Source organism: Aquarana catesbeiana, linkage group LG04 (assembly GCF_042186555.1).
Source record: "Aquarana catesbeiana isolate 2022-GZ linkage group LG04, ASM4218655v1, whole genome shotgun sequence".
Classification (NCBI taxonomy): Eukaryota; Metazoa; Chordata; class Amphibia; order Anura; family Ranidae; genus Aquarana; species Aquarana catesbeiana.
The window spans coordinates 75312934-75340693 of record NC_133327.1 but is presented as its reverse complement, the minus strand read 5'-3'; the positions used below and the strand labels follow the sequence as shown (position 1 = coordinate 75340693).

Sequence of the window (27760 nt, the reverse complement as noted above, 5' to 3'; positions counted from 1 at the left end):
TTTAGCATTGCTGTTACTGCGCCAACTACCAATAACCTCTTAGGTTGCTTATATTTTTATTGTTTACCACAAGAAAATACTCTATTGGGGCTCTGCAATGCAATAAATTTAATCTTTGTGTTATGTCAATTTTTTTTTAGTGCTTAGCCCACAATTAAATTATTAGATGCTCTTTTTGTAATGTGTCTACTAGAATTTCATTTGTGATACTGCTTGAGTCAGAACCTTCCAATTATATATTTGTCAAATTACTCATTAACAAGTTTTGTTTTATTAGATACAGGTGTTCTATTTTCATAATTTAGAGTGTGTCATAATGTATGAAATATCTAAACCTCATAAACCCACTGTATTAATGTTTTGGTTAACACGCTTGGTAGATACTTTTCAAAATCTATCATCATAATCTTCCTACCTTCACGCATCTTATGCCGCGTACACACGGTCGGACTTTTCGTCTACAAAAGTCCGACAGCCTGTCCGACAGACTTCCTGCGGACTTTCGGCGGACTTGCAGCAGACTTTCTAACGAACGGACTTGCCTACACACGACCACACAAAAGTCCGACGGATTCGTACGTGATGACGTACACCGGACTAAAATAAGGAAGTTCATAGCCAGTAGCCAATAGCTGCCCTAGCATGGGTTTTTGTCCGTCGGACTAGCACACAGACGAGCGGATTTCGGGGTCCGTCGTAGTTACGACGTAAAGATTTGAAGCATGTTTCAAATCTAAAGTCCGTCGGATTTGAGGCTGAAAAAGTCTGCTGAAAGTCCGGAGAAGCCCACACACGATCGGATTACCAGCCAGCTTTAGTCCGTCGGCGTCCGTTGGACTTTTGTAGACGAAAAGTCCGACCGTGTGTACGCGGCATTAGTTGGGGTTGTAGAACATCAGACTAAGCTGTTAAAGTTGAACTCCACACACAGATACTAAAATACACATATGAAATACATAAATGATAAAGGATTTGTAGGTTTCTCTATCTGGTTCTAAAGTTTACACAGCTCTGTATGCAGGACAAGAGATGTGATTTTTCTCTGCCTCAGTTAGAGGAGCTCCAGGCTCGTGCAGAAAAAAAATAATAGTCAGCAACTACAAATACTATAGCTGCTGACATTTAATATTAGGATATTTACCTGTCCAGGAATCCAGTGGTGTCTTTACAAGAGCTGATTTTTCTGCTGCCACCACCATCTCCACTAAGGGAAACCGGTAGTGAAGCCGTGCGGCTTCACAGCCGTTTCCCTACTGCGCATGCGTGAAGCATGCCACGCTCTCTGTTTAGCCTGGCTGCGGGGGAAGGAGGAGGGGAGCTGAGCTTCTGGCTGAGTTCACCCTGGCAAACACAGCTGGAAATGGGAGCGCGTACCTGTCAAAACCAGTTACTCGCTCCCCTCTCCCCCCCAAAAGGTGCCAAACGTGGTATGGAGGGGGGGGGGCTGATAAGCGGGGCTTCCCCTTCTGGGTGGAGCTCTGCTTTTAGACCCCTTTCACACTGAGGCGTTTTTCAGGCACTTTTGGGCTAAAAATAGCGCCTGTAAAGCACCTGAAAAACGGCTCCCCTGCAGTCTCAGTGTGAAAGCCCGAGTGCTTTCACACTAAGTCGATGCGTTGGCAGGACGGTAAAAAAAAGTCCTGCAAGCAGCATCTTTGGAGCGGTGAAGGAGCGGGGTATAGGCCCCTGCCTATTGAAATGAATGGGCAGCGCCGCCGAACCGCCTGCAAAGTCCTGCTGCAGTGGCGCTTTGCGGGTCATTTTAACCCTTTTTAAAAGCACCCTGCTAGCGGCCGTAAACTTTAGCAAAAACGTCGGTAAAGCGCCGCTATAAAAAAGTGGCGCTTTGCGGGTCATTTTAACCCTTTTTAAAAGCACCCTGCTAGCGGCCGTAAACTTTAGCAAAAACGTCGGTAAAGCGCCGCTATAAAAAAGTGGCGCTTTACCGCCGACGCCCCAGTGTGAAAGCAGCCTAAGTAACACGGGTCTCGTCTCTGTCCTCAGCCTGTAATTGGATAGTGAAAGGAGAAGCAGCCGACTACTGAGATCATTTCTCCAACACTCTACTCGCTCCTATCAGCATGTTTCCAAGATGCACATGAGCAATGCAGCACAGCTGACTACAGAGCTGCATACATTTGTGTCTTATATCTGCCTGGTATTCAGCTCAAAATTACACACTCTGAGGACTGGTTCATACCCATTTTGTTGAACTGAAAGGATCAATGCAGGCTCAATGCAAGGGCACATAAGAAAAATTTGTTTTCAATGTTTCCTGTTCACACCATATGTTTATTATTTATTTGTTTGGTGGTGTGCACTGCATAAAAATGTATACATTTTCACGGAGTGCAACTCGCCACGTCATCGCACTGCTGTGCGACAGTTAAATAAGGAGTTGATTTACTAAAACTGGAGAGTGCACAATCTGGTGCAGCTGTGCATAGAAACCAGTCAGCTTCCAGGATATTTTGTGTTAAAGCCTAAGGCCCCTTTCACACATGTGGACCGATTGTCCGTTTTCTTCCATCAGTTGACGGATGAAAAACGGACATCAATGCATCTCTATGGAAAAACAGATGTAAATGGATAATCATCTATTGACATCCGCTTACATCTGCTTCCGTCAACATCTTTTTTTTGGAACGGATGAAAGCCCTATTTTTCTTCCGTTAGAAAAGAACAGATCAGACGAAAAAAAACGGATGTAAACGGATGCATTGGTAGTGGATGTAAAAAATAACTGATGAGAAAATGATGTAAATGTAATCTTTTTTTCTTTGTAAAAAACGTGACTGAACGGATGAAATAAACGGTCCGCATGTGTGAAAGGGGCCTTAATGAAAAAGCAGAAGTTAAAAGCTGATTGGCTACCATGCACCAGATTTTGCACTCTCCAGTTTTAGTAAATCAACTCCAAAGTGTCATTTTGGGACATGTAAAGAAAATAAAGAAAAAAAGAAAACAGCGTGATGGATTTTAACACTGCACTGCCTCCCACTGACCCTACATAAAACACCGCAAGGCACACGTTATAGCATATGGCTGGTGTGAACGAGCCCTTAGTTCTAATATAAAAAGAATGGCCAACGCCCTTCAGTTCTACAAACAGTAAAAAGTGTGTGGGCTGAGGGGGTGAGCTTAACTTGTCACACGTCACTGCAACACACTTTAACGAACGGTACTTTGTGTTGCAGCCCCATTCATTTTGTATGGCACCCCGACGCACAGTACAGTAGGTGCTGATGGACCTGCATTGCAGCACACCACATCGCACATACTGTGCACTGCATGAAAAAACATGGTGCATGGATTCTGTTGATTCCCCTCAATTCTAAATGAACAGGCTTCCTTAAAGTGAAATGCCGCGTACACACGAGCGGACTTTCGGCAAACTTGGTCCGGCGTACCAGAGTCCGTCGGACAATTCGATCGTGTGTGGGCTCCAGCAGACTTTTTTTTTATCAAAAGTTTGACGGAACTAGAAATTAAACATGTTTCAAATCTATCCGACGGACTCGAGTCCGGTCGAAAAGTCCGCTCGTCTGTATGCTAGTCCAACGGACAAAAAACTACGCTAGGGCAGCTATTGGCTACTGTCTATGAACTTCCTTGTTTTAGTCCGGTCATACGTCATCACGTACGAATCCGTCGGACTTTGGTTGATCGTGTGTAGGCAAGTCCGTTCATTCGGAAAGTTCGTCGTAAAGTCCGTAGAAAAGTCCGCCGGGCAAAGTCTGCCGTAAAGTCCGGTCGTGTGAACGCAGCATTAGTAAATATACACTGCTAAATACCTTTTCTCATCAGCAATATAGAGCAGTCTTGTGACTTCTATCAGTGCCCGGCCGAGCACTGGTCAAAGCTTGTTAGAGGCGTTTTCATTCTCCTCTGACTGTCCTATGAGGCTGCATGACCCCTGACTTCCTGTCAGGACAGTGCAGATTGGCCCTGTGCTGATCACATGCCGCCCCCCCCCCCAAAAAAAAACTCTCTCGCAATACACACCAAACTGAGCATATGTAGAGTGCCCTCAAGGCTCTTTACTATCAGGAGATGGATAGGGGACTGTGGAAGAAGGGGTGAATCAGAGAAGACACGACCAAACAGCCTTTTTGCACACTGTGCAGGGTTAACCCCTTAGGTTCCACTGCGAGTATAACAAACATGCTTTACTGCATATACAGAGTGATTTTACTGTTGTGGGTTTAGCAGGGTGGATTTGATTCAATTCAAGTTGATTTAAATCATGATTTAAATCACTAGTAAAAAAAAGCTTGATTTAAATCAACTCGATTTAAATCATAATTTTTAAAGAGCAACTGTCATCTCTGTCCCGCAGTGGCTCCTCCTCTGACCCGCTGTTGACTCACTGACTGTCCCATTCACTTTAATGGGTTGGGTGGTGATGCGGCAGTGACACAACAAGGTGAGGGATGTGGCGGCAGCAGGTGAGTGTATGTCCGCTAACAGGCGCTGCCATGATGGATCTGAAATGACAGGTGCTCTTTAATTGTAAGGACTCATTCTTGCTGGTAGTTAGAATCTTTAATATTTGCAAACAAAATGAAGGTTTCCTATTTAGAATAATAAGCTGTCAGGTTAGTAAAGCAGCGATATAAGAACTAATTCAATCATACAGTTTGTAGTGTACATAGATTTCCAAAACAATGGGATAAAGAAACATATCTGAACTTTGTTTTATCTCATGGTTAATGTGAAAATGTGTGAATGCATCAATGCAGTGCATGTTATCTCAGCTTGCAGAGCTTGGATTCATTGAATGAGCTTACCAAAAATGTAACTATTATTATTATATTATTATTATACGTGATTTATATAGCGCCAACAGTTTACACAGCGCTTTACAATGTATAGGGGGGACAACACAATTACAGTACATTTCAATACAAAAGGTACAGGAGGGCCCTGCTCGTAGAGCTTACATTCTATTGCAGAATATACAGCCTCATGCTACATAACTAAGCTCCATTTCATGCTGAATAAATTAAAATTATTAATGTATCCTAAATAGAAAACTATATTTAGATAGATTTTTACTCCAAAAGCATTTTATTAAAATAATTTTAATAAAAAGAAATTAAAAAAATCGATTTAAATAAAAAATCAGATTTAAATAAAAATTTTTTAAATTATTGATTTTTATCCACCCTATCCAATAGCGTTAACCTGCAAAATACTGCAACGTGACTGTAAGGGGGCCTTAAACGGGGAGGTTAAAACAAACTTGCTAAATAATCAAAATAATAAGAAAATTCCCATTATAAACACAATGCTACATTAAATTGTCTCATATAAAATGTAGTGAACCATGGAAGGAGTGGGAGCTAACATTTATTGAACTAATTAGCGCAGCTATATTGGGAACACCGGATCTCAAAGGAAAATATTTTCAATCAGTCGGCTGCCAGCACTAAGTATTCCTAAACCTGCGCTCAGTGTGAGATTGGAATAATTTAGTGCCTCATCTCCCATCAGCCCTAAAACACAAGATGAAGGCATGATCCAGCAATAACTTTTTTTTTCTTTTTCATTGGCGTTGGCACAACCAGGTGTTAAGATTGGCTTTTAACTTATGATCGCTGTAACTACTAAACACTATAAATTTTTTTTTTTTCTTTCAGAGCAGTAACTTGCCAACTGTAAAGCAACTTGGCTTTTATTACTTGTTTTTATAAACTTCCAACCCGTATAATTTTAACCCACTTGCCCTGTCTATAAACTACAAATTAAAAAGGTTGCCAGTTCCCTTTTTCCCATCTAAAAGCTTTTACCCAGTTAAACAGTTAAAGAGAAACTTTCCAAAGCAAGTAAGCGCTCTGGAGTAAAATTTCCCGGATAGGAAAGAAGAATATTTCTTGGGATTTCCAAAGTAAAAATAAAAAAAAAAACAACCCCTTGTTTGACTGGGGCCCACTGACTAGCAACACTCATCATAGCCCCTTGTAAACAAGGGTGGGACTACTATGCTTCTGCCTTTAAACAAAATGTATTGATTTCCACAAAGAACTGTTTGTTATATTTTATAGTCAAACCACATCAGGATAAGTCAAAAGACTGCAGTGCACTAGGAACATTTTTATTACTTTAATCTGCACCCTTGCAAATAACCTGGTTGAAACATTTGCAATAAAGATAATAATTGGGACACAACTTTATTATCAACCACTTGACCTCCGAAAGATTTACCCCCCCCAACCATGACCAGGCCATTTTTTGCTAAACAGAACTGCGTTCATTTAACTAACAATTGCGCGGTTGTGCGACACTGTACCCAAAAAAGGTTTATGACGTTTTTTCCCACAAATAGAGCTTTCTTTTGGTGGTATTTGATCACTGCTGCGGTTTTTATTTTTTTGCGATATAAACAAAAAAATGACTGACAATTTTGCAAAGAAAATAAACAAAAAAAAAAAAAAACACAATATTTTTCACTTTCTGCTATAAAACATACCCAATACGAAAATTGGAAAAAAAAATCAAATTTCTTGATAAATTTAGGCCAATATGTATTCTGCTACATATTTTTGGTAAAAAAAATCCCAATAAGCGCATATTGATTGGTTTGCGCAAAAGTTATAGTGTCTGCCTTGTTTATATAGGCAGAGCCCTATCCTGTGTAAATTCATGACAATCACCGGTGCCGGTTCTAATCTATTGGCTGGCACTCTCGATCGACATCTGCTGTGTTTAATCATGGTACAGCCGGGACGCCGGTTCCTAAGCTAAAATCTGCAGATCACGATTAAACTGGCGTGGTATAGTTGGACATAGACTCCACCCTACTAGTTTCGTCATACATGACGTCATCAGGGGCATTTCCCCCGATGACGTCATATATGACGAAACTAGTAAGGCAGAGTATGTCCAACTATACCATGCCAGTTTAATCGTGATCTGCAGATTTTAACTTAGGAACTTTTTATCCATATGTTGCACTTTATTGGATTTGTGGAAAGTTTTTCAATAAAACCACCACGGTTTTACACTATGTGGCGATTCTCTCTTTTCTTTATAAAATATACATAAGAGAGAGTGAAAAATCAGCACAGTTGGCTGCCATGTTATCCTCTTTCATACTCAGTGGATGGATCCTTCATGATGTGTGAATCCATGTTAGACTAGACTCCTATAACGTGGAGTCTAGATATCTGGTAAGGGCATTTCTTGTATTATCACGGTGAAAGGTGCACTTGGGTGTATGGCCGTCTATTATCCTTTGGACACGATTGGAAGGATTTCATCATATACTGTATACTTGTTATGGGCACTCTCATGGACTGATCATTGTCACTTATATTTTGTTTGCACTTCATCATCATTCACATAGCGTTGTAATTGTTGGGTTTTTATGTTTTTACACAGATTGTTCTATTGTGTGATTGCCAGCTGCTTTTTTGATCACTTATTATTACTCACACCTGTGCAATATCAACACCCGATTTACCAAATGTTATTTTGTGCATTTGTTTTCAATAGAAATGTCATTTTTTGCTGCAGCAGGTTCTATACGCGGTACAGATGCGCCACTTTACAAGCAGACTAAGGGGACCCTCCAGGCACTATATTTATGGGAATTTTCCATTTTTATTGTTGCACTTTAAAGGGGACCTTAAGTCATTTTTTCAACTTTCCATCTATTAAATCTTCTGCCCTTGTTGTTTTAACTTAGGATAGTTTGGAAACATTTTTCTTCTGCCAGTAAATACCTTATACAGCCCACTTCCTGTTTCTTGTCTGGTAAATGCCTAGGCTTATGACATCGTGCACAACTCTTTCTCTCTCTTTTGTGAGAGTTTGCCAGGAAGGGAGGGGGATGAGTCATAAGAGGGCCAATGAGAGCTGCAGGTGTGCCTCTGTGTGTCTGTGTAAATCCAGGACGTGAACAGGCAGCAGCTTCAGCTGCCCACAGTTAAAATGGATGCAGCCAGACTTAGTGGAGGGAGATTTCTGCAGCATATTTGGCAAGTAAAGAATCACAGTATATATAAAATAATTTGCAAAGTGGTTGGAGGGAAGCTTCAGAATGGCATAGATGTTTTTATTAACCACTTGCCGACCGGGCCATAGCCGAAAGTCGGCTGCAGCGCGGTCGACTAGTTCTGGGTGGACATCCGTGGGACGTCATCCCAGTATCCTGCTCTCGCGCGCCCCCCTGGGACGCGCACCCGAGAACTTCTGTGACCGCCGGGTTCAGAGGACCCAGCGCATCACGGTAAATGGCCGCTGATCGCGGCCGTTTACCATGTGATCGCTCCATCAAATGACGGAGCGATCACATGTAAACAAACCGGTGACACCGGTTCCTCCCTCCCCTCTGTGTACCGATTGGTACAATGTGAGGGGAGAGGGGGAGGGATCGGATGGCAGCACAGCTGTGGGCTGCATGTGTAGTGCCCACAGCGGTGCTCAGTGACAACTGCAGTCACATCCATCCATCCCTCCATGTCAGCCATCCCTGCAATATACCCAGCAATACTCTGCAATATACCCTGCAATACTCTGCAATATACCCTGCAATACTCTGCAATATACCCTGCAATATACCCAGCAATACTCTGCAATATACCCTGCACTACTCTGCAGTGTACCCTGCACTACTCTGCAATATACCCTGCACTACTCTGCAATATACCCGGTAATACTCTGCAATATACCCAGCAATACTCTGCAATATACCCGGCAATACTTTGCAATATACCCGGCAATACTCTGCAATATACCTGGCAATACTCTGCAATATACCCGGCAATACTCTACAATATACCCTGCAATACTCTGCAATATACCCGGCAATACTCTGCAATATACCCTGCAATATACCCTGCAATACTCTGCAATATACTCTGCAATACTCTGCACTATACCCTGCAATACTCTGCACTATACCCTGCAATACTCTGCAATATACCCTGCAATACTCTGCAATATACCCAGCAATACTCTGCAATATACCCAGCAATACTCTGCAATATGCCCAGCAATACTCTGCAATATGCCCAGCAATACTCTGCAATATGCCCAGCAATACTCTGCAATATATTCTGCAATACTCTGCAATATACCCTGCACTACTCTGCAATACCCCGCAATACTCCGCAATACCCCGCAATACTCCGCAATACCCTGCAATACTCTGCAATACCCCGCAATTTTTAACCAGTTCCCGCCCGCCGTCATATGACATCCTTGACTTTGTGTGGGGACATCTGAATGATGGGCGCAGCTACAGGCATCATTCAGATATCAGCTTTTTCAGCCGGCGATTCCCTACACCATAAGAATGATCATAGCGGCTGTTCCACTGCTTGATCGTTCTTATGGGAGGCGAGAGGGGACGCCCCCCCCTTCCTGCCACCCTCCGGTGCTTCTACCGACTCACCGCTACGATCAAAGCCAGGATCGTTTTTTTTTTTTTTTTATTTCAGGCTTCCCAGCCTAGAGGTGAGATGTGGGGTCTTATTGACCCCCATATCTCACTGTAAAGAGGACCTGTCATGCCATATTCCTATTACAAGGATGTTTACATTCCTTGTAATAGAAATAAAAGTGATCAAAAATTTTTTTTGGGGGAAAAAAGTGTCAAACTAAAATAAATAAAAGTAAAATGAACAATAAAAAAAAATAAAATTTTAAAGCGCCCTGTCCGCGTGCTCGCATGCAGAAACGAACACATACGTAAGTCCCGCCCACATATGAAAACGGTGTTCAAACCACACTTGTGAGGTATCACTGCGAACGTTGGAGCGAGAGCAATGATTTTGGCCCTCCTCTGTAACTCAAAACATGTAACAGGTAAAAAATTTTTAAGCGTCACCTATGGAGATTTTTAAGTAGCGAAGTTTGGCACCATTCCACGAGCGTGTGCAGTTTTGAAGGGTGACATGTTAGGTATCTATTTACTCGGCGTAACTTCATCTTTCACATTATGCAAAAACATTGGGCTAACTTTACTGTTTTGTTTTTTTTTAAAGCACAAAACAGTTTTTTTCCCAAAAAACGCGTTCGAAAAATTGCTGCGCAAATACCGTGCGAGATAAAAAGTTGCAACAACCGCCATTGTATTCTCTAGGGTCTTTGCTAAAAATATATATATATATATAATGTTTTGGGGTTCTATGTAATTTTCTAGCAAATAAATGATTATTTTTACATGTAGGAGAGAAATATAAAAATTGGCCTGGGTGCTCCAGAACGCCTAGAGGTGCTCCCTGCATGTTGGGCCTCTGTATGTGGCCACGCTGTGTAAAAGTCTCACACATGTGGTATCGCCATACTCAGGAGTAATAGCAGAATGTGTTTTGGGGTGTAATTTGTTGTATGCATAGGCTGTGTGTGAGAAATAACCTTCTAATATGACAATTTTGGGAAAAAAAAAAAAAGAAAAAAAAAATCTTGATATTGCAAAGAATTGTGGGAAAAGATGACAATTTCAAAAAAACTCACCATGCATCTTTTCAAATACTTTGGAATGTATTCTTTTCAAATAGGGGTCATTTGGGGGGTATTTGTACTTTTCTGGCATGTTAGGGTCTCAAGAAATTAAGGCCGTCAGTACTTCAGGTGTGATCACTTTTCAGATATTGGAACCATAGCTTTTGGACTCTCTAACATTCACAAAGACCAAATAACATACACCAAGTTGTACTTATTTTTACCAAAGACATGTAGCAGTATAAATTTTGGCCAAAATTTACGAAGAAAAATTACTAATTTGCTAAATTTTATAACAGAAACAAAGAAAAATTCATTTTTTTACCAAATTTTCAGTCTTTTTTCTTTTATAGCGCAAAAAATAAAAAAACAACGATGATTAAATACCACCAAAAGAAAGCTCTATTTGTGTGAAAAAAAGGACAAAAATTTCATATGGGTACAGTGTTGTATGACTGAGTAATTGTCATTCAAAATGTGAGAGCACCGAAAGCTGAAAATTGGTCTGGTTAGAAAGGGGGTTTAAGTGCCCAGTGGTCAAGTGGTTAAAGATTATGTGAGCAGACTGCAGTTCCTCTTTAATTTTTTTGATTTACAATAAAAACAATGAATGCGTTTGAGGTTATATTATTTATATTATTTACTTATTATTTATTTATTTCAGGTACTTATATAGCCCCGTTAATTTATGCAGCGCTTTAAATGTTCATTGTACATTCACATCAGTCCCTGCCCTTAAGGAGCTTACAATCTAAGGTCCCTAACTCATATTTATATATACACATATGAGGGCCAACTTAGACAGGAGCCAATTAACCCACCAGCATGTCTCTGGGAGGAAACCGGAGTACCTGGAGGAAACCCACACAGGCCCAGGGAGAACTTGCAAACTCCAGGCAGGTAGTGTCATGGTTGGGATTTGAATCAGCGACCCTTTTGCTGCTAGGTGAAAGTGCTAACTACTACACCAACGTATTATATTATATTGTTGTGTAGTAGTCCTGATGAAAGGGGAGTTTCTTCTGGCCTCAGAAATGTTTTGTTTTTGCATAATATAAACCAACAAATTAATTTGGACTTATACTTAGTCTGGCGCTCCTTCCATTGGTGCATGTTTTATTCTGGTAACCTGCTAGTTACCTACAGGAGGGTAACCCTGTCTTTTGTAAGCAGCCTAACCTGGGCAAGACCTCTTAATGTTTTGTCCTCTCACTACCTTTTATGAATTCATATGAAAATCCCAGCACCTCTTGGAAGCTTTTTCTTTAGTGGAGAAGTTCTAAACCTGTCCCAACCTATTAAAGGCTAAAACAAAAATGGATAGAGTTGGACGTTACACTTAGGGATGACACCTAAAATATCACTGGGTAAAATAAATTTAAATATAAAACTTGATGTGAAATACAATTTCTCGGCAAGCAAAATAAAAACATACTGAAGAAGAAGTCCAAGTTGTATATTTAAACAATGGAATACATTTTAGAGACATCAGTAGAGTAACCTCAAGGGGAGAGTAACCATGCCTCAAGGGGAGAATAATAATAACTTAGCTATATGGCTAGATTTTTGAGTGAGAATCCCTATTGTGGCAAATTTGCCAGGACAGCATCTTGAATTACTAAATAGTCAAAGTAAATGCTTGATGTGCTGTAATGAGAGATCTCACATCCCATAACTTCAGCAAAGTACTAGTGAATACAGCTCGCCATGTTAATGATCTAATGAGACTGACTTTTCCTTAAATTCTGGCCAGCTCTACAAGTCATAAAGAGCTTGTGTCTAAAAAGCTTCTTAGAACATCTAATGACCATAAGAACTAATTATGTTTTCAAACATACATGGCTTTATTGCTGCTCATTTCTCATCTGAGAATTTTCTTCTTACATCCTATCACAATAATTACTGTCACTGGGAGGTGTAGGGGACCTCCACAAATGGGGCGAACTAACAGACAATCTTTGAATTTAATAGCAGTCACCTTTTGTTTATAATTCTTCTGGGATAATTTTTATTTGCTTTAGTAGATTTTGCCAGAGGGTCTAACCTAGCCTCCTCAGCCCTTCCCCTTCTTTTTAATAAATATGTAGTTCACATTCATGTCCAGGAAAAATAAATGTTAATTATAAAAATACATTTTAGGGAAAAGAGAAAAAGGACCACCAGCCATAAGGTGCATGAATACAGTCACAGAAATGCTAAATATTCTATTGCGAAGAGTTAACACCCAAATAGAAAAGAGATCAACCTGTAGAAACACTATCCATGTGAATGCCAGGAGTCAATATATACTTGGCAGCACTTAATAAAGTTTTCATAATTTATAAAGGTGAAAAAAAGACACAGGTTCATCCAGTTCAACCTACAGTATCTGTGTGTTGTGTGTGCAATTTTTATTCTCTAACAATTCCCATAGCCCTATATGTTCTGCTTCCTGAAGAAGACATCTTAAAGTTTTTTGAAGTTATCAATGCTCTCAGCCAGTACCACCTCATGAGGAAAGGAGCTCCACATTTTCGACTTCTCTAACAGTAAAGAACACTTTTCGAAATCCAATTGTCATGAATATGCAGTAGTGTTTGTCAGCTTACCTCTCCTCCATGTGTTCACCTTAGAGGCCAGCCACTCTCACCTGGCTGCTTAAATAATCTCTCCTCTAAGCATGGCTCCACCCCAGCCCCTATCAGAGAACTATATATTAACCTGTGCACTGCAAGCCAGCCCTGCTGATCAACTTTGTGTATTTAGCTTTTGTGTGCAACTTGCTGAGTCTTCTATGTCTGATTCGAGTTACCGATCTTGGCTTGTTCTCGACTATCTCTGCCTGCTTGTGACCCTGACCTTTGGCGTGTTCTATGTTTATCCTTGTCTGCTAGGTGCCCCGACCTTTGGTTTATCTCCTTATTATTTCTTGTTATCCTGGGCTGCTGCTTCCTCTCTATCCTCCTGTAGCCTACTGTGAGCGTGAGCTGGGGCCGCGACCTGGAACCAGTTGCAGCACAGTCCATCCTCACCACTAGAGTCTCTGGTGAACACCTGCTGGCTCTTAGACTCCGCACCCTGGGTAATCTTATGCTCTAGCTCCCTGTGGGATCCGTGTTGGTGATAAAGTGGACCTGCCTTCCTTAACCACCCAGACTTCCATCCGCAGCAGTCAAATGTAAGGTCCACTACCTTAGCGGTGCACTCCTGACCCCAATGGTGTGCATCTGTCACCTGGCCTCAGGTGACCTGACAGTTTGATCAGCCATGGACCCGGCTGACGTGCTGCTTCCTGCAGATGATCCATTGCAGGGCATAGTCCGCAGACTTGAGACCCAGGAATCGAATCAGACTCAGGTGATGCGATTCCTCAAGGATCGGGCTTCCCACAGCTTCAGGCCTCCTTGTGAACCCCGAATCAGCAACCTCTAGTACAATCAGCGGCTGCACCTATTGCACCAGTCGCAGACACACATTCACTACAACTGCCAGCTCTGTCCCGTTTCTCTGGGGACTCCAAGGCCTGCAGGGGGTTCCTCAGCCAATGCACTATTCATTTTGGGCTCCAGCCTCAAAACTTTCTGTCTGATCGGGCAAAGGTAGCCTACATAATTTCCCTCCTCTCCGGAGAAGCTTTAGCCTGGGCTGCCCCCCTGTGGGAGAAGAATGATCCGGTGGTTTCCAGCCTGCCCGACTTCTTGAAGCTCTTTCGTAACATCTTCAAGGAGCCGGCTTGTGTTTCTTCAGCAGCTAGTGCCCTTTTACGTCTTCGCCAAGAATCTTGTTCAGTGGGACAATATGCTCTTCAGTTCTGTATCCTCACAGCTGAATTGAGCTGGAACAATGAGGCCCTGGTTGCAACCTTTTTACATGGCCTCTCTGACCGAGTGAAAGACGAATTAACAGGAAGAGCCATCCCCACTTGTCTGGACGATGTAATTTCCTTGTGTAATCAGATCGACATTCGTTTTCAGGAGAGGTCCCTAGAAAAAAGACACCAGCACTCCCTGGGTCTTAGCCAGTCTGAGCTCTCCTCCCTTCATCCCGTGGAGCATCTTCTGCCTGCTGAGGAACCTATTCAGCTGGGCCGGACCAGACTAACCCCCCCAATGAATGTGCTAGGTGCAGAACTCTGGGCTTGTGTCTCTATTGTGGGGGCAAGGGACATTTTCGTGACTCCTGCTCACTTCCTCCGGGAAATGCTCGGGTCTAATACATTTGGAAGGTGGAGTATTGGACCCAGAAACATCAACTTCTCGTCTTCTTCTTCTGGTGTTCCTTCATGTAGGCACTTCTCCCCAACCTGGCCTCAGGTGACCTGACACCAAGGCTAAACTGTACCTGTGTTAAAAGCAAGCTATCCACTCCACACCATCTTGGATTAGGAGATTAGGAGTGGAGCCAGGGGGCCAGAGTTGGTGAAGTGAAGTGGTGGAGTCATAACATCTTTATTAAAACGATATAGTACCCTAAATCTTTGGGTCATGCAGTTCTGGTGAGCGCGCGGTGTGAAGGGGGCGTGAATCACGCCCACGTTTTGGAGCACTGGATGTATTATTGCCTATCAGCATGTGCACATTGATGACTTGATTCTTGATTCAAGAATCATACATATTCTATGGGACTTTTTATGGTCATTTGTCATATTATGAAATATAAGTGACACTTGCATATTTTCCAAGTTGGTTATAAATTGTATTAATTTTTTTCACATTTCATATTGAATTTTCTTTTCCATAGTGCTGCTCATTTCAATCTTTTTTATCGTTCCTTATGGCTGATGTCCTTCATCCTCTTACTAATTTTGTTGCCTGTGCTGCTATGACTATTTTAGTGATTTGTGTAGCATAAATATATGGAATGGCATTCATATGCTAATGAACTTGTTGGATGGGTTCATGCTACAGTTAATGAGGTTAGCAGGAAGTAGGGGGAGGGAAAAGCACTTGAAACATATGTTAGAGAAAAAGGGGCAGAAGTAGTTTTGCAGGACTCTAAGAAAAAAGAAGCAGTCTGTAAGAGATCCTGGCTTCTGGAAGATGACTTCATCATAAAGAAAGACTGAAAATAGGAAAGTTATCTGGGGATGGCACTAAATTCACCACCCAAGTTAAGTAACTTTTAGTGTATCCCTTTTGTATACATTATCCGTGCTAATGTGCTGGGAAGTATATATAGTTTGTGCATGTGTATACTGTAATGTATGCATATTATGTGATACTTGGTTTGCCATGAATTGTTTTTCATACAATTGTACATGCAGCATTTTTTATTTAGTAAAACAGTAATATACTACAGAGGGTTTTATGCATCCTTGCTTTTTACTGCAAAGAACCTTAAAAGACGCAAAGCAAAACATTGCTCCTCGCTGAACTCTTTCTAATACTAATGTCTTTTCATGACTGAACTGCATAGTCAAGATGGGGCCGAACTAGTGTTTTGTAAAGGGATAGAATTATTGATTTAACCCTGGAATCTATACCCTTTTATTGTATGACAGTACTTTGCTAGCTTTGTTAGCTTCAGCTTGGCATTGCATTCTATTCCCAAGTCTGTGATCTACAAGCACACCCAAATTCTTTTCCATCACTGATTTTCCCAGGGGATCCCCTTGCATGGGTATTTTTGACATCCAAGTGCAAAACTTTACATTTTACAATATTGAACCTCATCTGCCATGTAACTGCTCAAACTCTATGTTGCCAAGGTCTTCCTGTAATGATGCTATATCCTGTTGCCAAATGTATCCCTACATAATTTATTATCGTCAGCAAACAATAAATTTGAGCTCTTGATTCCAACTTCTTTATCATTAATAAAAGAAATGCAACAGCTTTAGCTCCGAGAGAGAACCCAGAGGTAGACCACTCACAACTTTAGATGTTTGAGAGGATTTTTCAGTCATTTATCACTACTCTCTGGACCCGTTCATGTAACCAGTTTCCTACCACTGTACATACAATTTCATCAACTCCAACAGACCTTATTTTTATAGATAAAGTGTTTGTTAACCCAAAAAAATAATACAGATCCTGGTCCCTTAACCTTCCTAGTGGTATTCCTGCGGTAACCCCGAGCCACACTCGGGACTGCATCGCAGGATCCAGGCAAAGTTACTTGCCTTGTCCCTAGGATCCTGCGATGTCCTCCCACTGTGTCTGCGGGCTGTGTCCTCTGCCCGATGTACTATGTGTCGGGCTCTGTTCCCTGCAAGCATTGCAAAAAGTGCAAAAAACATAGCACATACATTACACTGTAATCTGTAAGATTACATTACTGTATCAAATCATTTCACATCCCTTTTGTCCCTAGTGCTTTGTCCAGTGCCCTGCGTGCACTTTTATATTATATATACTGTTCTTTCTGCCTGAAAACTTGAGAATGTCCATGGCATCCAAAAAGTGTCCCTTTACATCAAAAGCATTTTTTGACCAGCTAGAAAACAGCGATAGTAAAAAAGAATCACTTGCAGAATTGAGCGATAGTGATTGGTTGGGAAATTTGTCATCAGACACCGAAAGTGATGACAGCGATTTGATTTGATTAAATTATAAATTATAATTTATGATTTCATGTTTCAAACTTTATCATACACGGAATGTCTACTAGACTCTTGTTTGGACAGATTTAAGTTATTCTTAAGATATACAGGCCTACAATATAAAACGCCAAATTTCTATGTAAAACAATGTAACAATGTAACCGATTCACTTTAAAACAGAAATGAAAGGCAAAACATTTTTATATAGGTATAAAAAAAAAACATTATAAATACAGTTTTTCCCTTTTTTTTAAATGATCACATTCCCTCTGTTCTCAGCTGTGTAAGAGCTGGGGGGATGGGGGGGAGGAGAAGCAGCAGCACACTGAGCTTCTCAGTAAATGGCTGTGCGGGGGGGGGGGTTGTAAGGACAACTCTGAACATTGGAGGAGAGTACACAGTGTTCACATCATATAGCTAGAGAACTGACCACGATGGGCTCTTCTGCTTAGTGTGGTCAGTTTTTAATAGGAAAGATAGCAGGATCACTAGGGATTTCACACAGGGGAAGCAATACAAAGAGGACAGGATACTAACTCATACAAGTTCATGGTACAGCAGGCACATATCAGGAATATGAAGTGTTGGGGTAATAAACGCTTTAAGCCATACAGGTTTTCATTTTGTTCTTTTATGCTTGTTATCCCTTTGAATATAATGACTTATGCACTTGTTTATGTCATCTTTAAAACACTCCCACATGCCTTGTGTGCTCTTTGTTGCAAATATCTAGTTCCAATGAGTGTCGCGCAGTAAGGACCTCAACTTATTGAGTTTTTTTTTTTAATTTAGAGCTCTTGTCGTACCAAGGTGCTTCTCTTTACTGTACATATGATTACAACATGATCACGATTACCAAAGTTGTCTCTATCTATATGCATCTCTAATAGGCTCCGAGTTGCTTGACATCAATGGATCCAACAGAGCATTTTTCTTTGTTGGAGCTTCCACCATCTGTTCCATATAATTGTCCTGCAATAAGTTTAAGAAACGACAAGCCTTTGTTGATTGTGCAATTCCATTTGCTCAATCAGTATTAGGATAATTAAAATCTGCCATAATAACATTGACCTGCTTCCCAGCCATTTCAGTTGGTGAAAGGACCCAAGACTCTTCCTCACCATTTATGTTAGGGTAACATACTCCCACGTGTAACTTACTATTTGTTGCATTCCTATGGAGCTCCAGCCATAATGACTCATCACAGTTCTTCATAGTTCTCCATCTCTCAAACTCACTTACAGATTGCTGTTCATGTACATAACTACCCCTCCACCTCTTCTGCCAATTCGGTCTCTCTGAAATAAAGGTTATCCTTCTGTATTTTCAGCCCAGTCTTCCACCCAGGTTCCTGATATTCTTCAGCCCAGGTTCCTGATATTATTATTATTATTATTATGCAGGATTTATATAGCGCCGACAGTTTACGCAGCGCTTTACAACATTAGGGCAGACAATGCAAGTACAATACAATTCAATACAGGAGGAATCAGAGGGCCCTGCTCGTTAGAGCTTACAATCTAGGAGGGAGGGTCAAGTTATACAAAAGGGTAATAGCTGTGGGGGATGAGCTAATGGAGAAAATAGTGCAGTTATTAGATGGAGGCAGGAAAGGCTTCTTTGAAGAGGAAAGTTTTCAGGGATCGCCTAAAAGTGGATAAATTTGGAGACAGTCTGACAGATTGGGGTAGGGAATTCCAGAGGATGGGCGAGGCTCGGGAGAAGTCCCGGAGGCGGATATGGGAGGAGGTGATGAGGGAGCTAGAGAGCAGGAGGTCTTGGGAGGAACGAAGATGGCGATTAGGTTGGTATTTTGAGACTAGGTTAGTGATGTAGCTGGGGGCAGAGTTGTGGATGGCTTTGTAACTTATTGTTAGTATTTTGAATTTAATTCGTTGGGCGAGTGGCAGCCAATGGAGGGATTGGCAGAGAGGGGTAGCAGACACTGAGCGGTTTGTAAGGTGGATAAGTCTGGCAGCAGCATTCATGATGGACTGCAGGGGGGATAGTCTGTTTAAAGGTAAGCCAATGAGGAGTGAGTTGCAGTAGTCAAGGCGAGAGATAACCAGCGAGTGAATCAGGAGCTTTGTGGTTTCATTGGTTAGAAAGGGACATAGTTTAGAGATGTTGCGGAGGTTGAGGCGGCAAACTTTGGAAAGTGATTGGATATGGGGCTGAAAGGAGAGTTCAGAATCCAGGATAACACCTAGCACCCTGACATGTGGGGACGGGTGGATGGTTGTGCCATTGCTCTTGACAGAGAAGTCAAGGGAAGAGGCACGTGGGGGAGGAAATATTATAAGCTCAGTTTTGGACAAGTTGAGTTTGAGGAAGTGGTGTGACATCCATACAGATATGTCGGTTAGTAAGTTAGTGATGCGTGAAGAGACTGATGGAGTGAGTTGAGGGGTGGAGAGATAGATTTGCGTGTTATCAGCATAGAAATTATATTGAAAGCCGTGAGAGGCTATCAGCTGACCCAGGGAAGAGGTGTAGATTGAAAATAAAAGAGGTCCAAGAACAGAACCTTGGGGGACCCCGACAGAGAAGGGAAGAGGAGTGGAGGAAGTAGAATTGTAAGTGACACTGAAGGTGCGTTGGGATAGGTAGGATGAGAGCCACTGAAGAGCACAGTCACGGAGACCGAGGGAGTAAAGTTTTTTGAGGAGGAGGGGGTGGTCAACCGTGTCAAAGGCAGCTGAAAGATCCAGAAGTAGGAGTACAGAATAGTGTCCATAGGTTTTTGCAGTTAGTAGGTCATTTGTGAGTTTTAAAAGAGCAGTTTCTGTGGAGTGTTGAGGGCGGAATCCAGATTGAAGGGGATCAAGAAGGTTGTTTTTAATGAGGTGGTCACTCAGTTGGTTGTAAACCAGGCGTTCAAGGAGTTTAGAGGAAAAGGGGAGCAAGGAGATTGGGCGTAGGTTGTTAAGATTGGTAGGGTCCAAGGACGGCTTTTTGAGTATGGTGGTGACCAGTGCATGTTTTAGAGCGTCAGGGAAGATGCCAGAGGTGAGGGAGAGATTGAAGATATTCCCTGACAGTCTTCTACCCAGGTTCCTGATATTCTTCAGCCCAGGTTCCTGATATTCCCACAAAGTCAAAGGGCTGCTTGAATAACAAAAGTTCTAGTTCATCCATTTTGTTTCACAGGATTCTGGCATTTGTAAACATACCTTTTAATTTTGTATTAGCGTTTATTATTCTATTGCCACTCATTTGAGTTACAGTATAATTTGGTTCCACTACTTTTTTGTACTGGACGTAGGGGATGCAATTTACCTTCTCTCTAGTTTTAGCCCCACGCCCCCTTAAATCTTGTTCCCCTGTAAAACCCTTCCTCTCCATATGGCATCTTTTCTGATCTCTCCAAGTTTTCCTAGTTTAAATAATCCCCATGTCTTCTAACTATCTTTTACCCAACAGAGCTGCACCCTCCCCATTTAGGTGCAGTCCGTCCTTACAGTAGAGCAAGTAACCCACATCAGCCCACTTCTCCAGGAACCCAAATCACTCCTTCTTACACCAGTTTCTCAGCCACCTGTTCAACTCCCTAAGCTCCTGTTGCCTCTCTAGTGTGGCCCATGATGCAGGCAGTATTTCTGAAAATACCTTAGAGGTCCTTTTCCTTAACTTGGTACTCAATTCTGTAAAATCTTTTTTTTTTTCTTTTTTTTTTTAAGATGCTCCACCTTCCTTTAATTTTGTCATTTGTACTAATGACAATAATCTGTTAACCCGATCCATAATGTGTCAAGCCCGAGCACCCGGTAAACAGCAAATTGTTCAGCAATTGCGGTCTTTGTGACAGTGTACCCTGCCCTTCCTTCTAATAATCAAAACATTGAATACATACTTTGTATAATGATGCTTATCAGCAGGTATACCACAGTATGTACAGTAAGTTTTTATTTCATGATATGAAAAGTTGTAGATTGATCATTCAAAATGAATATTGAAAGATTTTAAAGAAAGAATAATTGTTATCTCAGCTACTAAAAAGCGTAATGATTGCTTTCTAGAGGGCCGTAGTAATGACCAGAATAGGATTATTTTGTAACTTATGCAGTTTGAGATGGATAATTGAATTTATAAACCACTATATTTTGATCCAAAGTCTGCATACTTAGGAGTATGTCAAACAGATATAGTACATTGTTCCCTATAAATGATAAAGTGAGACCCTGGATCTTTCATTAGACAATTGGATCAAGTACCACCTAATTTCAGAAGTTAATCCCTGCTTCTATTATTATTTTAATTATATTGTATATATTCAGTTAATTAGTACTTGCCATCAAAATATCAACATTTATTTTTAGTAGAATCTCATATAAGACAGTTTGATCTTGGAGTAAAATTAGTATACATCTGGTCTTCCTCATGAGTGATTTTTATACGGGTTTTTAAACGTATTCAAGATAGTAACATTGCTTTAAAATGATTTGTTAAACTGTAGTCACAATTTAGTTATTTCAAAAGTGTTCTGATTCAGAAAGTATGGGTCAAAAATAGGTCATAGAAAAAAAATTTCATGATTTAGGATAATACCTTCTATTCTCAGAAATACATTTTTTATCCATTAATGACCTCTGTGGGGTACAGGGATCAAGGCTGGATTCATTTACACTGAAGATACAATTTCTGGGAATGATAACAAAAAAATATGATGCCAAAGGGCTAAGGAATGTGACAGTGTAGGTCTTATAATGGTCATTTATGTTGTGGTACCCAAATTAATGTCTACTGGTCTTGAGGAACAGCAGAAGTGGAGTAGAGAATAGAACAAAAATTGTATCCGAGGACAGCCTCTTCTGTGTAATGACTACTACTTTTGGTATTAGGCATCGAAAGGGAATTTGAAAAGAAAGCTTATATGGAGCCTCCCTGGTGAAAGATGATGTACATGTGTGATTAAATACAGTTCACAACCAATCAGATTCCTCTGTTTCTGGCTCTTGGCACTCTGTGGTTTTTCCTGCTTGACCTCTGTAATATGCAGCAATGTACGGAAGGGTTACAACACTTTCTTTACCCCCCTGTTTATAGCTCTCCCTCTGTCTTATCTCAAACTACAGTATGCTAGCTATATTACCCTTACCATGTACATTGTTTGGGTGTTTTTCTTTTTTTCCTTTCCCTCAGGGATTGTATTTTTTACCATTCAGCTAAAACTTTTGTGAATCAGTACTGCTGGGACCTTGAAGAAGGGGACATACCCCAAAAGCTTGTCCTGAAAAATTGTATTTTAGTGCAAATAAAAAAAGTATCACAGACAGTACTCTATTGTCTCTTTCTACTTTGTAATAAAGGAAAATGCTTACCTTGTTTAAATTGTACTTAATAGTGTCATCATCTCTCTCTAAGACTTTAAGCATTTCTTGACTTCCCATGTACATGGCATTTACTGCAAATAAAAGATAAGATCTATTATAAAAACTAATAGAAGGAAATAAATGTTCTGGCCCTGAAACATAAAAACTAAATGAACCATACATGGTTATCCAATGACTACAGTTGAGATAAATACCTTACATGTACTAGAAAACTCATGTGCGCACAAAACGCAAGTCACAAGCGCACAGAGTTTGCCTGCACCGGTTCCTGTGCATTTTATAAAGTAGTGCATTCACTACTTTTATATTATGAAAAACAATATTTCATACCGCGCTCTCTAATAAAAATCTAATATAAACCATACATAAACAAACCAATATATAGTGGATGTGAAATACAAAATATACAAATATCAAAATATCTATGTGTAATGTCCGTACACCACCACCAGATGTCTCCAATCAGTGAAAGTGATAACTTCTTTAGTAGTCCATACAATGGGATGTGAAACCAAATTGTGCCTTCTTCCACCAGCCCCTAGGCAAACATCCTACTTACCAGACGTACATGACACCCATCACAATTAGTCATAATGAGCATGTAAGGCAGAGATGTATCCTCCAAGTAAAGAGAATCGGCCCACAAACATGCACACCCACCAGGCATGGGTATGGTAAGTCACATATATCAAGAAGAAGAAAAGAAGCTTCTCATAGTGCAGTTTGTAAATGTATTTGCATCACTGCTAAAGGAATAACACTTACAATGTTGCTGATCAATAAGAGCCCATAAAAACAAGCAGGGACGCCGATCGCATTCCACCTGCGTTCCAAAGGATGGTGGAAGGGAAGTGTCACGCACTACCCGACGTGTTTCATCAGAAACGTCTGACGTCATCAGGGGATCATGTGATCGGACCTGTCAAATCCTCCTAAAGATACAGCCGCCATAATAGGATATCCAATGCAATTCTTGCTAACGGCTCATAGGCTGATCTAAAAACCACTAAAACAATGCCCAATATTTACCATACCCATGCCCGGTGGGTGTGCATCTTTGTGGGCCATTTCTCTTTCCTTGAAGGATACATCTCTGCTTTAAATGCTCATTATGACTACCTGTGATGGGTGTCATGTACGTCTGGTAAGTAGGCTGTTTACCTAGGGGCTGGTGGAAGAAGGCACATTTTGGTTTCACACCCCATTGTATGGACTACTAAAGAAGTCATCACTTTCACTGATTGGAGACATACGGACATTACACATAGATATTTTGATATTTATAAATTTTGTATTTGCATACACTATATATTGGTTTGTTAATGTATGGTTTATATTAGATTTTTTTTAGAGAGCGAAGTATGAAATATTGTTTTTCTTTATGTTTTAGGCCATTGTGCCTCACTACGGGCTGCTCCTTGTTTAACACACACACGGGCCGTTTCTTCAGTGCACATGTGCCGATGACCTCGGCACATGCAGATACAGTGAATATCTCCTAAACTGTGCAAGTTTAGGGGATATTCACAGTACCTACAGGTAAGCCTTATTATAGGCTTACCTGTAGGTAAAAGTGGTGTAACAGGGTTTACAACCATTTTAAATTCAGTTCTTTAAATACCCTGCATTTAATCTGACTGACCCAGCACTTATAAACCTTTCTTATTCTAAGCATAGTTTTTGCAGACATACAGAACACCACTAAATATCATGCATGCTCTCACTCAGGTATTCCTTGCACCTTAAAGTGGATGTAAAGGAAGAAGGTTTTTTTTACCCTAATGCATTGGCAAGGACTCTCCCTTCTGATTGGCCGGGACACAGCAGTGGTGCCATTGGCTCCCGCTGCTGTCAATCAAAGTCAGTTAACCAATCAGGAGAGAGAGGGGAAGGGCTGAACCGTGGCTCCATGTCTGAATGGACACACGGAGCTGCGGCTGGGCTCGGGTGCCCCCCATAGCAAGCTTCTTGCTGTGGGGGCACTCGACAGGAGGGAGGGGCCATGAGCATCAGCAATGGACCCAAGAAGAGGAGGATCTGGGCTGCTCTGTGCAAAACCAACTGCACAGAGCAGGTAAGTATAACATGTTTTTTATTTATAAAGAAAAAAAAAAAAGAGAGAAAAAAATAGACTTTAGTATCACTTTAAGGATTAATCAGGCACAAGATGCAAAAGCTGGTTTGCATGATCTTTTCTTTTAATATGATTCACTTTAAAACCTATTGTTTGGTTTCAATAAAGTAAACACAAAAGTATTTCACAGAAAGTCCTTTTAATTGTTGAAATAATTGAATGGTGTATTCCTGGGAAAATGCAATAAAATGAAAGCACTCAGAGTCTGTATTTTTATTTTTTTGTAGCAAAAAGTACATCCTCTTCCTCTCAAATACTGGGTGAAAAAATGAAGTCGGTAGAATGTCTGGGATTAATGAGGGCCAGTGAATTATAAAGCTTTGGGCCAAAGAATAGCTTCTTAATGGTTAAGTCCCACCAGAATTGGACTTTTGCAAGTGGCTGGATACAGCTTGAACTTCATTGGGCATTAAAGCTACATTAAATAAAAATTAGATTTTATTTACCAGAATTGCAACCCCAATTTCAGAAAAGTTGGGACACTGTAAAATCTACATAAAAACAAAATGCAATGATTTGTAAGTCTCATAAACTCATTTTTGTATCCACATTAAAAAATAAAAAACATCAAATGTATAAACTGAGAAAATGTAACATTTTAAGAAAAAAATAAGGCAATTTTGGAATTGATGGCAACAAGACATCTTAGAAATGTTGGGAAGGTTTGCATCTCCCGGCTTGCTGGGAAGGTGACTCTTCCTAATTTTCAGGTTTATTTTTGGGTGGCAATTCTGGTTACAGTCCATTGATGGTTTGCTCATTCCCGCTAATGCAGCTGCTTGTTTAAAGGCTGCCTTCCTGGGCTCCCTCTCTGAATTCCATAATCTGGAATATAGAGGGAGAAGTCTGTGAGGAAAGATGAAAGGTGCAGTGCTCTCAACAGAGGCAATCCAATCCTAGTGTGATGTCTGCAGCACAAGTGCCAAGGCTCCGTGTGTCTTCCCACACTAGATACAATATGTAAGAGAGAAGAACCGGCAACTCCAAAGTCCTTGATGAAAAAAAATGTATTGGCTACATTTGAGCATTAAAAACCAAACTGCCGACGCATTTAAGCAAGAGCTTTAGTCATTGGACACAGAGCGTGGCTCAGGATTAAGCCTGCACAAGTGCCCCTATAGTAAATGACTTGCTACGGGGGCACTCCGTAGGGGGTAGGAGCCAGGAACACTGGCAAGGGACCTTAGATGAGGAAGATCGGGGATGCTCTGTGCAAAACCATTGCACAGAGCAGGTAAATATAAAATGTTTTTTTTTAAATTCCTTTGGAATCTTTAATGGAATCACTTTAAAAATCCCTTCCCCACTACACACAATATTATACATGTAATAATCAGGGTGCTAATTATTCAACCTGAGTTATCTAGTTTTTATATCCAATGAAGTTCTCACTGTGACAGCCTGTCCAGGAAGTTCCCAACTTGCTCGACCATGGGGTGTATACTATATAAATGCTGTTTTGCATTTGTTTTTTAATGTCTCTAGGTTAAGCTAGCCATACACCATGCTTTTTTCAGTTGCTAATGAACTTGCCGAAATTTGCTTTGTGGGTGTTGGCACCTTCCGGCCTGAAATCCTCTGATGGAATCAAAGAAGCTGGAAGGATGAAGTTTTGGCAAAAGGGCAGCTACATCCAATCAGATGTACTGATTGCCTGACCACAATATCCGCAGTGGGAGGAACCTGATATTTTGTTTCACTCAGCCTGCAGGTGTGTATCTCATTTCTTGAGACCCTAACAAGCCAGGAAAGTACAAATACCCCCCAAACGACCCTTTTTTGGAAAGTAGACATTCCAATGTATTTAGTAAGAGGCATGGTAAGTTTTTTGAAGTTGTATTTTTTTCCCACAATTCTTTGCAAAATAAAGTTTTTTTTTCTTTTTTTCCCCACAAAATTGTCATATTAGCAGGTTATTTCTCACACACAGCATATGCATACCACACATTACACCCCAAAACACATTCTGCTATTCCTCCTGAGTATGGTGATATCACATGTAAACTGTTGGCGCTATATAAATCCTGTATAATAATAATAATGTATGAGACTTTTACACTGCCTGGCCACATACAGAGGCCCAACATGCAGGGAGCACCACAAGGCGTTCTAGGAGCATAAATTACATATCTAATTTCCTGACTACCTCTTGCACATTTGAAGGCCCTGGAGCACCAGGACAATTGAACACCCCAACGTATAATCTATGAGGCATAATGAGTCTTTTGAACATGTCATTTTTTTCTACAAGTTTTTGGAAAATGTGGAAAGAAAATGAAAACACATTTTTTTTTACACAAAGTTGTCAATTTATACAATGTTTCTAACACATAGCATGTACATACCAAAAATTACACCCCAAAAAGATTTTCCTACTCCTCCTGAGTAAGGTGATACAACATGTGGGAGACTTTTCTACAGCCTGGCCACATACAGAGGCCCAACATGCAGGGAGCAGCATCAGGTGTTCTAGGGGCATACATTTCTCAAATCTAATTTGACTACCAATTACACTTTTGTGAGGCACTGTAGTGGTATGGATAAGAACTGATGTGGCATGGATGAGCATGAATGGGGATGGATGAGCCATGGGTGGGGATGGCGGAGCATGGCTGAGCCATAAATGTGAATGGCTGAGTATGGATGGGATGGCTGAGTATGGCTGGGTACGGCTGAGTACAGCTGGGTATGACTGGGCATGGATGGATGGATGAGTATTGCTGAGTATTGATGGCTGAGCATGGATGGATGAGTATTGCTTAGTGTGGATGACTGAGCATGGATAGATGGATGAGTATGACAGAGGGATGGCTGAGCATGGATGGACGAGTATGACAGAGGGATGGCTGAGCATGGATGGATGGATGAGTATGACAGAGGAATGGCTGAGCATGGATGGATGGATGAGGCTGCAATGGGCACAAAGCAGTGCTGTGGGCATTACAGATCCAGCCCACAGCGCTGCTGCAACCAATCTCTCCCCCTCGCCTCTCACACTGTACCGATCGGTACAGAGAGGGGAGAGAGGAACCGGTCATGACGCTGGTTTGTTTACAAGTGATCGCTCCGTCATTTGACGGAGCAATCACGTGGTAAACGCCCGCTGTCAGCAGCCATTTACCGCCATCCGCGATTTCTTTTACCGTGTTAGCGCGGGAGCGCGATTCTGGGAGGACGTCAATGTACGCCCTCCCAGAGTTATCGAGCCGTGCTGTAGCCATCATTCGGCTATGGCCCAGTGGTTTAGTGGTTAACTGGCAATTGCCCAGCCATGCAACACTGTACACAAATGACATTTTTATCATTTTGTTTCACATAAAT

At 41.2% G+C, this 27760-nt stretch overlaps 1 protein-coding gene across 1 annotated transcript in view; it reads right to left on the bottom strand.

Moving 5' to 3' along the window:
* The window catches only part of LDAH (lipid droplet associated hydrolase), a 376103-nt gene that overhangs the window by 44434 nt on the left and 303909 nt on the right, over positions 1-27760 (bottom strand). Inside the window, exon 6 of the mRNA XM_073625332.1 lies at positions 22294-22376. Coding sequence (XP_073481433.1) covers positions 22294-22376 — 83 coding nt within the window. The remainder of the gene's footprint in view (positions 1-22293; positions 22377-27760) is intronic.